At 40.0% G+C, this 12,368-nt stretch overlaps 1 protein-coding gene across 1 annotated transcript in view; it reads left to right on the top strand.

The window, feature by feature from the left end:
- LOC126412720 (uncharacterized) overlaps positions 1-11,281 on the top strand; it is a 275,896-nt gene extending 264,615 nt beyond the window's left edge. The window contains exons 7-8 of the mRNA XM_050082438.1: positions 3,708-4,002; positions 10,030-11,281. Coding sequence (XP_049938395.1) covers positions 3,708-4,002; positions 10,030-10,112 — 378 coding nt within the window. The 3' untranslated portion in view covers positions 10,113-11,281. The remainder of the gene's footprint in view (positions 1-3,707; positions 4,003-10,029) is intronic.
- The last annotated feature ends 1,087 nt before the right edge of the window (positions 11,282-12,368 follow it).

The raw sequence follows: 12,368 nt of genomic DNA on the forward strand, positions 1-12,368 counted from the left end.
AGATCTCTATGTGGAGTGATTGCAAGACAACTGTATAAATATTTAGCAAGCACAACTGAAAAAAACCTACACATCTACATCTGCAAATGTTCATCGCAGGGCACTGTATGGTGCCTGGCGGAGGGTACGCTATGCCACTTGTCATTTCCTTCCATATTCCATTCGCAAATAGAGGGAGTGAACGTGAAACGACTCTGTGGTCCATAAGGGAGAAGTACGTTGACGGGAGCAGAATCGATCTTCAATCACCATTAAATGCGGGTTCACTAAATTTTCTCAGTAGTGTTCGCACTGCATCTCCGCAACACTCAAGGGTGGAGAGAACCTACCTGTAACGAATCTAGTAGTTCGCCTCTGAACTGCTTCCACGTATCCCTTGTATCCGACCTGGCGTGGGCCGCAAACACTCTAGCAGTATACAAGCACGGGTCGCACTAACGTGCGTTGCGGCAGAACCATTCTTTTCCGAAAGTCTCTCAACAAACCGAAACCGACCATTCGCCTTCCCTACCACAATCCTCACGTGCTCTTTCCATTCCATATCGCCTTGGAACGTTACGCCCAGATACTTAAACGATGTGAATATGTCAATCCTGTATTCGACATTTTTCGCGTTTATTTTTCCTACTCATCTGCATTAACTTACATTTTTCTACGTTTAGAGCTAGCTGCCATTCATCACACCAACTACAAATTTTGTCTGTCGTCTTGTATCCTCCTACAGTCACTGAACGTCGGCGCTTTCCCATTCACCACGGCATGGCAAGAAGACAATCACAGACTGCTGTCCACCCCGTACGCGAGATGATTTATGTACATAGAAAATAATAACATTTCTGTCAAACATCCTGACGATACCTTCTCTCTGAAGAACACTCGCCGCCGAGGACAACGTACTGGATTCTATTACTTAAGAGCTCTTCGAACCACTCACATGTTAGGAACCTATTCCGTATGCTCCTACCTTCGTTAACAGTCTGCAGTGGGGCAACGTGTCAAACGTTTTTTGGAAATCTAGATATATGGAATCTTCCTGTCACATTTCGTCCATAGTTCGCAGTATATTTTTTGAGAAAAGGATATGCTGAGTTTTGCATGAGCGATGCTTTCTAAAGCAATGCTGGTGTTTGCACAGAAGCTTACCGGTTTGAAGGAATTTTTAATATTCGAACTCAAAATATGTGAAACAATTCTGCAGCAAACCGGTTTTAAGGATATTGGTCTGTAATTCTGCGGCTCCTTTCATTTATCCTGGATATACAGGAGTCACTTGTGCTTTTTCCATTCGCTTGGGATTTTGCGCTGGGTGAGAGATTCGCGATAAATGCAAGCTAAGTAAGGGTCCAGTGCCATGGAGTGCTTTGTAAGACCGAACTGGGGTTGCATCCGGACCTTGCGATTTATTTCTTTTCAACTCTTTCAGCTGCTTCTCTTCGCCAGGGATGTCTATTACTATGTTGTCCGAACGGGAGTCTGAGTGACGGCCAAACGACGGTATGTTTGTACGAGTCTTTTGGGTGAGTGGTTTCTTAAATGGGAAATTTGGAACTCCAGCTCTCGTTTCCGTATCCCCTACGGCCACATCAGATTGGTCAACGAGTGACTGGATGGAAACCTTAGATCCGCTCACCGATTTTACATAGGACCAGAATTTTCTTGGTTTCTCGGCCTGATCTTTTGCTAAGGTATGACGATTCACAGTCTGTTTAATCTTTGCCCATAATTGAAACATGAAACTTCCTGGCAGACCGAGACTCGAACTCGGGACCTTTGCCAGTCGCGGGCAAGTGCTCTACCATCTGAACTACCCAAGCACGACTCATGTCCCGTCCTCACAGCTTTACTTCTGCCAGTATCTCGTCTCCTACCTTCCAAACTTCACAGAAGTTCTTCTTTTGCCCGTAATTCTTCTACTTCCATCATACTGGAACTAAACGATGTTAGTTCACTGTCTAAGGGAGATGCTAACATCTACTTATCTGATTTTTCTAGCTGAAACACTCTCCTTGCCTTCTTGACTTACTTATTAACTTCAGTAGCTATAGTACCTATGATGACATCATGGTTATAAATCGCTGCCTCTGTACTGGTGCTGTCGGTAAGGTTTGACTTATTTGTAACTACAAGGTTTAAGATATACGCACTGCGTGTCGTCTGTCGAAATGGTTGTTAAAGACGGTTTTCGGAAAACGTCTCCAAAATTACTTCACAAGCCTATCTGTACTGCATGCAACAAATGTACAGCCGGCTGGTGTGGCCGAGCGGTTCTAGGCGCTTCAGTCTGGAACCGTGCGACCGCTACAGTCGCTGTTGGAATCCTGCCTCGGGCATGGATGTGTGTGGTGTCTTTAGGTTAGTTAGGTTTAAGTAGTTCTACGTTCTAGGGGACTGATGACCTCAGATGTTAAGTACCATTGTGCTCAGAGCCATTTGAACCATTTGATAAATGTACATACGTCCCAGTCTATACTCGGTAGGTTAAAGTCGCCTCCAACAAGTATCGCATGATCTGGGTATGTGCGTGCTACTGACTGTACACTTACTTTGAACGACTCTAAAACTGTCACAGCGGAATCGGTAAAAATATCCAACAATTAACCTGAATTCACCTATACCTATTAGACATCGTAGAAAGTAATGGAAATATGTCACCCGTACATCGTCACTGCGGAAACTATAAACCGCGTAACACCAACTCCAGGAAACAAATCAGACTGGACTGCCTCCCAAACCGGAGACAACGAACGGAACGCTGGAAGCTCATCCGAAACTACCGGGCGATCAAAAAGTCAGTATATGAAAACTTAATAAACCACGGAGTAATGTAGATAGAGAGGTAAAAATTGGCACACATGCTTGGAATGACATGGGGTTTTATTAGAACAAAAAAAAAAAAAAGTATTGGTAGACGCGTGAAAGATCTCTTGTGCGCGTCGTTTGGTGATGATCGTGTGCTCAGCCGCCACTTTCGTCATGCCTAGCCTCCCAGGTCTCCAGACCTAAGTCCGTGAGATTATTGGCTTTGGGGTTACCTGAAGTCGCAAGTGTATCGTGATCGACCGACATCTCTAGGGATGGTGAAAGACAACATCCGACGCCAATGCCTCACCATAACTCCGGACATGCTTTACAGTGCTGTTCACAACATTATTCCTCGACTACAGCTATTGTTGAGGAATGATGGTGGACATATTGAGCATTTCCTGTAAAGAACATCATCTTTGCGTTGTCTTACTTTGTTATGATAATTATTGCTATTCTGATCAGATGAAGCGCCATCTGTCGGACATTTTTTGAACGTTTGTATTTTTTTGGTTCTAATAAAACACCATGTCATTCCAAGCATGTGTGTCAATTTGTACCTCTCTATCTACGTTATTCCGTGATTTATTCAGTTTTCAAATTTATACTGACATTTTGATCTCGTGTTTTCACGTTCCTGATCCTTTCACATTAGCTGAGGGTTCAAACCGGCCTCCGAAGATATGTAATGCATCAATGGAGACACAAAAAGATCACTCAATGAGCTAATTTCGACCAATCGAAGCTGACCATTGCATTAACATGCAAAGCATTGCAAAGATAAACTCGGGATTTAAGAAAAAGAAAGGCTTTGTGGGCAAAAAAGAAAGTGTGAATAACAGGCAGCTTTCAAAGTGTTTCCATGAGACAAGTTACAGAGCCGTATCTAAAACCCGATGTTTCAGGTGGAGCTGGTTTCACGCTCCGAGTCGGTGAGTCGCAGCCGGCCGCTGGTGGTGGACACAGGCAGGCTGGGGGTTGAGGGGCTGTCAGCTGGAGGCGGAGTAGGCGGAATTGGGGCCGGAGGCGGCGTCTGGCTACAGGGCGTGGCCGGCCCGATCGTGGGGGCGGCACTGAAGGCGGTGGTGGCACTGTTCGCCCTCTTCTTCTGCTACCGCGGCTCCTTCCTGCGCCGCCACCACCAGGAGCCGGAGAAGGCGGCGCTCATCGTGGACTTCGAGGACGAGCCTTGCAAGAAGGGTCAGTACACCATGGTCGGCGAGGCAGCAGAACGCCTGTGATTTCTGAACTATGAACTATGAACTATCAAAAATCCAGAAAATTAGAGGAAGATATTTTTGCTTCTGACACTCAGAAGTATAGTAGAAAAGAATAGTATACTTGGTAACACACGTTGTTTCTTGGTTGGTGTTTCAACGAGACAGATGGCTGTATCTACAACGCAGTCCTTCAGGTGATTCTAAAATCCCTTTCCGATATTTGTTACTACTGGTGTTACTGTGATATACGAGCATGTGTTGTGCGCAGCATTTATTAATATTTTGAGTTCTACAAATTTAAGAGCTTTATAGATTATTACAGCTATTTCGAAGGTATTTTTAATTCTTCACTTATAGAATTCTATGGAAAATGAAATTCTGTATAGGCTACTCTAGTAGAGCTATCGACAGCTTATAGGCAAAAACGCCACAGGTGCGATCACAATCTTTACACTAATGATGAGCAGCCCGTCTTCGACAGTTTCCAAATGTGAGCCCGAAAGATCTAATCTACATTAGTTTGGGCGACTCAAACGATTCACTTGGTACCAGTTAGGTCAATGAAACGAGGTCATCGACTCCTATAAGCTGCCAATAGCTCTACCAGAGTAGCCTATACAGAATTTCATTTTCCATATAATTCTATAAGTGAAGAATTAAAAATACCTTCGAAACAGCTGTAATATTCTATACAGCTCTAATTTGTACAACTCAGAATATTTAAAAATGCTGCGCACAACACATGCTCGTATATCACAGTAACGCCAGTAGTAACAAATATCGGAAAGGGATTTTAGAATCACCTTAAGGACTGCGTTGTAGATACAGCCATCTGGCATCCAAAACTCTTCTTGTTGTTGCTTTTCTCTTCTTGCGTTTGACGTCACGATGTTCCATATGGAAGTTTACTAACTTGTTAAAATGGTATGAGTTTTCGTGCTAACATCCAAAAAATGTTCGGGCTCACATGCAATTCCTCTTCGTTGAAATGTCTTAGCTCCAACTCGTCTAGTGGTTGAACCGCACATGTCGCATTACACGCCCTAGATTAGACACTTTTGACCCTTTGGTTAAAGTGTCTGGCTGATGGCAAATTTGCGAAATTGCATGAAACATACAAGGTTAAAGTGACATATAATAACAGTAATAATAATATTGGGAGCTAAATTAACGACCCATAGATGATGTGGCCACACAGTTGCGATTTGGTTAGAATAATGTTTACTCAGAAAGCAAACTAATAGCGAAAGTGGTCGTATTTAGAGTGACACGCGAGCGCATATCCATTTGGCACAGTTCGATTATTCACAATCTCATCGCGAAATACAAGTTATCTACGCGAAAAGTTAGAGTTCACACCAGGCGCGCTGCTGCTCACCGCTGAGTCTAAGTCCCGCGATACCGCACAATGCGGAACTTTCTAAGTCGTTTCAGTTCTTAGTACCTAAAGACCGACTGTCCGCTTTCGCATCTCAGTCCGAACTGTACCCTTTGTTGTGTAGACCACAACTGTCCACTTTGGTGTCTCCAGCCGAACTGCCCGTCTCCGGCCGCGTCTCCCGCGTGCCGAACATCGTCGCTCAACTGACTAGTGCAGTTCCCTTCCCTGAAACAGTCCACCTGATTGGCTACAGCTTATTCCACATTATTTTACATTTTAACATATTTAACTAATCAAAGCTTGACAACTTTCACGTTCTAAATAAACTAACAATAATATCTATTACATAATAAACGTTATATTGTTTTACATAAAAACCAATAAAATTTCCTTCTTAACTTTGAATGTCACGGCCAGCAGCCTTGCACTAATGTGCTTTCTGATAAATAAATAAAGAGCAATAGGAACTATTATGTACTAAACTTAACAACAAATATTTTATTACCTAATGATTCAGTAAGATGTCATGCTGTTATCGTTCAATGTGTTTTTTATGGAGGAAATGATGATCTGATGCTTAACTGAAAATGCTGATGATTTAAATTTACTATATCTTTTAAACAAAGTTACAAAGTTGATATTTACAATATCTGTCTTTTAATGATTCGCTTTTATATGAAATGCCGATCGCTAAGATCGACCAAAGCGTTCAGATTTTAGTATTCAGGTCTTTGTTACAAAACTTTTTAATTTCACTTTAACAGTAAATCCCAAGCTATTATAGATAAAATCAATGTTCAATTTTTATTAGGATCACCATGAAAATTTAAGAAAGATGGTAGATTAAAATTACTGTGGCTTTATTCCCTGAATTACTATAGAATTAAGTAAAATTCATAAATGTTTCCCTTTATGGCCTATCTTAAGTCCGCCATATTTAACACTGCTACAACTCTCTGGGCACAAACAGCTCCTACGGGGTTTCCCTATGACTGCACTACAGCGCTTAGGCCTGATCAGCTTGGCCTCATTCAGCACAATAAACGCCGGTGAATTTCATCTCGTGGCAAATCTGCACCGTTCGTGGAACACGGTCCTGGATGAAAGGATCCGTTTCACAATTCCTGGAAGGCTGTCTCTTTCGGCCATATACTTAAATCAGAGCGAAATGCTCATTAACGCACAAGTTTTAGTTAGATAACGCCGTGGTTATAGGTTACACACTAGTTTTGCTATTTGGGGAGCAAAATAACTGATGATGGTCGAAGTACAGAGGATATAAAATGTACACTGGCAATGGCAAGGAAAGCGTTTCTGAAAAAGAACAAGAGAAATTTGTTAACATCGAGTATTGATTTAAGTGTCAGGAAGTCGTTTCTGAAAGTATTTGTATGGAGTGTAGTTATGAACGGAAGTGAAACATGGAGTGTACCCATGTATGGAAGTGAAACATGGACGATAAATAGTTTAGACAATGGAATGGAAGCTTTCGAAATGTGGTGCTACAGAAGAATGCTGAAGATTAGGTATTGAATAGAATTGGGAAGAAGATGAGTTTGTGGCACAACTTGACTAGAAGAAGGGGTCGGTTGGTAGGACATGTTCTGAGGCATCAAGGGATCACCAATTTAGTACTGGAGGGCAGCGTGGAGGGTAAAAATCGTAGAGGGAGACCAAGAGATGAATACACTAAGCAGATTCAGAAGGATGTAGATTGCAGTAGGTACTGGGAGATGAAGAAGCTTGCACAGGATAGAGTAGCATGGAGAGCTGCACCAAACCAGTCTCAGGACTGAAGACCACAGCAACAATAACATCTGTCCTTTGGTATTCTCTCCTTTTATAAAGGGATCGCGTAAATTACCTTAATAATTAATTTTCTTGTACATTCCCAACCCAAGCAAAAGTTATAAAATATGTGAACTATTTTCTAATACTTCGTCGGTCTTGCACCCTCTTGCATTTAGAAAAGGAAGGAGGAATGCTACTATGGAACGTATGCTATTTGCAAATGAACTGGGTTTCTTTAATGATCTAATCAATTTTACTTGTCCGGCAATAAAAATTTGAATTACTTTCCATTAACCTCTATTTGAAGTGTATTTAACTTGTAACTTGTTTTTGATAGTACTTTCCTTTCAATTACTCATTATTGCGTTGTATTGGAGGATCAATGTAATGGGAAGACTATTAAATACAGCAACGAGAAGATATTCTCGATTTGCAACACTTTAAAGTTTCAATGGAATATTTGTCCTACATACATGACACCTAAAATATTTTTTCACATTTGGAAAAGTTGTACTTTTCCGGAGTAAATTTTTAGCAGCACACAAAAGTAAATGCTACCCTTTATAAATTGAAAAAGACAATATATTAAACGTCTGTTACAGTTCCGATTAGAAGCAAGTGTCAGAAAAATGTTCCAGGGTACAACACTCTCGCCTAGGGTGTATAGAGTTGCGTGACATAGAACTAGATATCAGAAATTCCGTGGAGTAGCAAAGGTACCGAGTACAGTACGGCATCTTCTGTCGGTGGGGGGGGGGGGGGGGGGGAAGTACACAGGAAGTTCCCTTTCTCTTCGCCACAGCAGATGACTTCCTGTCAGCAGCCTTTAGCATGTGTGCCTTGCTAGGAACAACATCAGTCTGATATTGTTCTTAGGTACATGTACCAAAGCCTTGAACGTGTTTAACTTTTTTTACTTGAGCATATCTGCTCAAAACTTTGACCATTGCTTTCTCGCAATGTAACTTTAAGGTTTCTTAAAATTTCCTTCTGATGAAGACATGCTTAGAAGTGTCGAAACCTAGATCAATGTACCAAACAGTTATTTCTAACCGGTTGGCTGTGTGATTCCTCTGCTGAAACTGCGAGACAGCCATTTTTAGAATTGTAGTATTTGTAATTTCATATTAATATGGCACGTATTATACTTGCATCAACGTTTTCATTTGTGGCATTTGGCCTGTGTCAGACTCTGCCTAAGAAACTTAAAGGGAAAAGAAAATAAATATTTAAATAATAAAACACGTGTCCCCGTGGTTTGCGGATCATGTCGCATCCTGGCCAACTTCTCATAAAATGATCTCTCACGGTAGTCCAGACCACCCGGTGGATCAGGGTTGCAAATGATGCGTGACTGGACTGGTTCAAAATGGTTCAAATGGCTCTGAGCACTATGGGACTTAACATCTATGGTCATCAGTCCCCTAGAACTTAGAACTACTTAAACCTAACTAACCTAAGGACAGCACACAACACCCAGCCATCACGAGGCAGAGAAAATCCCAGACCCCGCCGGGAATCGAACCCGGGAACCCGGGCGTGGGAAGCGAGAACGCTACCGCACGACCAGGAGATGCGGGCTGACTGGACTGCTTGTTACACATGAGCATACTATGTGGATACTAAGTGGTTGTGGTTTGGGTTCGTATTGTCATGACAACGCTGACTCTATAAAGACAAATTAAAACTGGTTCCAGCCAGACGAACAGCGAACAGTGAAATATAGAGGAACCCATTCTCTTCATGAATAACCGAAATACAAGCATCAAATATTTTAGTGGAGCTATGCTACTTTTTCCGGCCAAGAAATAACCGAGTGACATGGAACATAGGGCTTTTGTGCAGTTTTGTAGCAGTTCTTGTTAGATTTACAAGAGAGCTACATCACTAAATTAGCCTCATCATATTTGCTATTTTCATGGTAAAAATACCATTGCCCTATTAAAAGAAAGACAAAGCTGATGCCTTTAGTTATTACTGACGTAGCAATGACGCATTGCTTTTTGATTCATGGTCACTGTTTTTCCATGTGAAAATAGATGACTATTATCATCATCTTTAAGTGATCAAAAGAATTTTGGGGTGAAAAAGTTGGGCACTTCACATTTACTTCAACTGTGATTTCGTCCGTTATTAACTAGTTAAGTGGAAAATTTCGTCTTGGAGGGACTATCACATGAGCCCAATTTTTATGCTATTTTCTTTCGTACAATTTCTCGCGAGTGTACCAGTGTAACAGTAAGCTACTTCTATTATGACTTATTACATCTGAGAATTATTTTCAAATTTCTAATGGATGTATTTCAAAACAGTGTCAGTTTTTCAATGGAGAGTGGCGATAATTCCATACCGTTTCTTCTCGAAGTTCGCATTCTATTTCCACTGGATATTACTTTACAGTTTCAGCACCAGTAGTTGACAAGTTTAGAGTCACAGTGCGTTTTATGCTTTACCATATACGTTCCTTCACTTTCTGAACCCCTTATGTGATGTCTGTTGCATTTCCCAAAATAAAGCGCCTCTGATTTTTTTCAGTTTCCTTTAATATATTGTTCATCGAAGCATTTCAAATTACAAAGAACAATACCTGTGACTAAAATATACGATGGTAGTAAGCGTATTAGAAGTTTAGTTGAAACAGGATGGCGTAGTATAACGACCAAATACCAAACTTTCTGTTTTGTAATGCAGTGTTGTAACTATCATTTCGTGATTAGTTTACTACGTAAATCACTGATGAAGTAGTTACCTAAGAGCTAATATACATATATGTTATTTAATAAAAATTAGAAAAAAGAGAGTTCTATTCCATACACTGTATTTTACTGATTTCAGATTCCCCATTGAATCCAGTGTGGACGGGTATCGAAAAGGAAGCAACTCCTCTCGAAGAAAAGTCCAACAACATCCATGTATGAAGGGACCTACCTGTTCCTTATTACTGCCAGTGTCAAAATAGGTTTCTGCAAGGCTACCCTAATAAGTCTACAAAACCTTTTTGTGAAATTCTAGTCAAGTTTTCTCAAGTGCTTCATTAAGAAGATGTTGCAATTGTATAAAAACTTACTAAGGTCCTTCAGTATTGATTAGGTCCTGTAACACCTCATAAGCTTGAAATTCATGCATAGCTTAGTGCTTACAAAGACTGTTCACAAAGGCAAGAATGTGTGCCACTAAATTAGCTTGTTTTCAAATGTGGCATTTGGTTCCATCAGATTGTTGAGGTCCTTCAGTTACGTTAAAGCAGAGCTTAGAAGTAATGTACCCATCATAATCCATATTTATGTGCTACTGTGCTTCATTTGTTATTGTGACCTAAATGAGAGAAACAATGCCTATAGGTAGTAGGGTTCAGTAAATGCTGAAAGTAATGGTCAATGTTCACCAGATGAAAATATTTATTTGACACACATTTTTGGAAATGTGTGTTCTTTACTTAACGGTATTTCTCAATAGTAAAAGTTTCTGATTATTATACCCACTATCTACAGCATATTTAAAAGCCTGGTATTTTAAAATATTAATAGTACTGAACTTAAAACATGACTGTATTTCTTGTATTTTCAACCAATCATTACATTCACTTTCATTTTTTCTAATGATGTTTGCACACAATTTAAATGATTAAATATTTTTCTCATAAATTTGAACACTAGCACAAATACTTAAAAATAAATTTCCAGTTGTATTTCTTTCGTAGTACGTAATATTTTGTGTCGTTATGTTTAAGTCTACATACATTACAAATGTTCCTAACATGATACAATAACTACAACTATACAAGTACTAATTAAATTGTTTCAGTGGTTGTGCATAAACATAATAAGTAGATTAAGTAGTAATTGAGATAAATTATTTATTAATATGGCCAATATTCATTCTTCAACAGCATTGATCCAGGTACATATGTAAACATATGTTTCATAAACTTCCATAAATTTGTGTAGAACATCTATTTCTCATGAAGATGTCATATACTATGCTTTTGACAGCCTAATCTATCCTCTGTGTTATTTTTGTATGGTATATTTATCTTGTATCTCCTTACTTTTCCATAAACTGTGCAATCAAAATATAATAGACATGAAAGCTGAACATTTTTTCAATCTTTTCTTTACTATCCTTCCTACAAGAGCTATATCTCAAAATGTTACAAGAAAACGCAGTCATAACTTGTTGCAACAGATCCGAAATAAATTTTTCAACTACAGTAGCAGTCCACCATGTACATTTGTCAGAAGGTTAGATATAGGTTTGCAGATATTATCACACACAGAAACACACACAAAACGTGGGCACACACACAAAACACGCATGCATATGCAAATGAAAGAATAACACGACAGAGATTAGTTAATTGTACATGTAGGATGGTAAGAGCATTGGAGTGTTGCAGGGGAGATGCTGCTGAGAAATTGTTGTTAGGAAAAAAATTAGATACGTTACGCCATTTCCGAGTTATTTAACTTTGAAGTTAGCCAATCAGGTAGTCACGCGCGCAGATTGAAGCTTGCCAGACACAGTGTCCCCAAAAGTGTTCCTCGTTTGTTTTCCTCAAGCAGAACAACGTACCTTTAGCTCACCCAAATTAAATTTATCACTTCTGAAAGAGGTACATTCGATTTGGTAATCAGCATTTGAACAAATGATTACTTATAGACCCATAGAAGTGTATACATTAGCACATTTTAATGCTCTCAGTTGCTCAGATTTCCTCACATAACGACATTATTGGCTAACTTCAATGCTAAGTAGCTCTGGAAAGGAGCAACGTATCGAATTTTTTGGTTAACAACTGTTTCTGAGCACGATCTCCCCTGCCACAGTCTTACAGGTTTATCAGACTCTTCTGACTCCCACATAAAATCAGCGTGACAGAGACAGAGGGATGGTATTACCAAATGTGTTCTATATTTGGTTTCCTCAAACTGAACAAGAGAGAGACGGAAAAATTTGATATGGAACGGTAGTAACGATCAAATCCAAACCAACGGCAGAGCAGTCCCGTACACGGTCATCTAAGGTAGGAGAACAGCTAAAACTAATTGTAACTGTACATGTGCTAATTAGGTCGTAAACGGGACAACGTATCGAATTTGCTTCGCAACAGTTATTTTTCAGCAAAACCTACCCTGCAACACCCTTAAAAGCTTTCCTAACCACCCTGCATATAC

The sequence above is a fragment of the Schistocerca serialis genome, chromosome 7, assembly GCF_023864345.2.
Source record: "Schistocerca serialis cubense isolate TAMUIC-IGC-003099 chromosome 7, iqSchSeri2.2, whole genome shotgun sequence".
Taxonomy (NCBI): Eukaryota; Metazoa; Arthropoda; class Insecta; order Orthoptera; family Acrididae; genus Schistocerca; species Schistocerca serialis.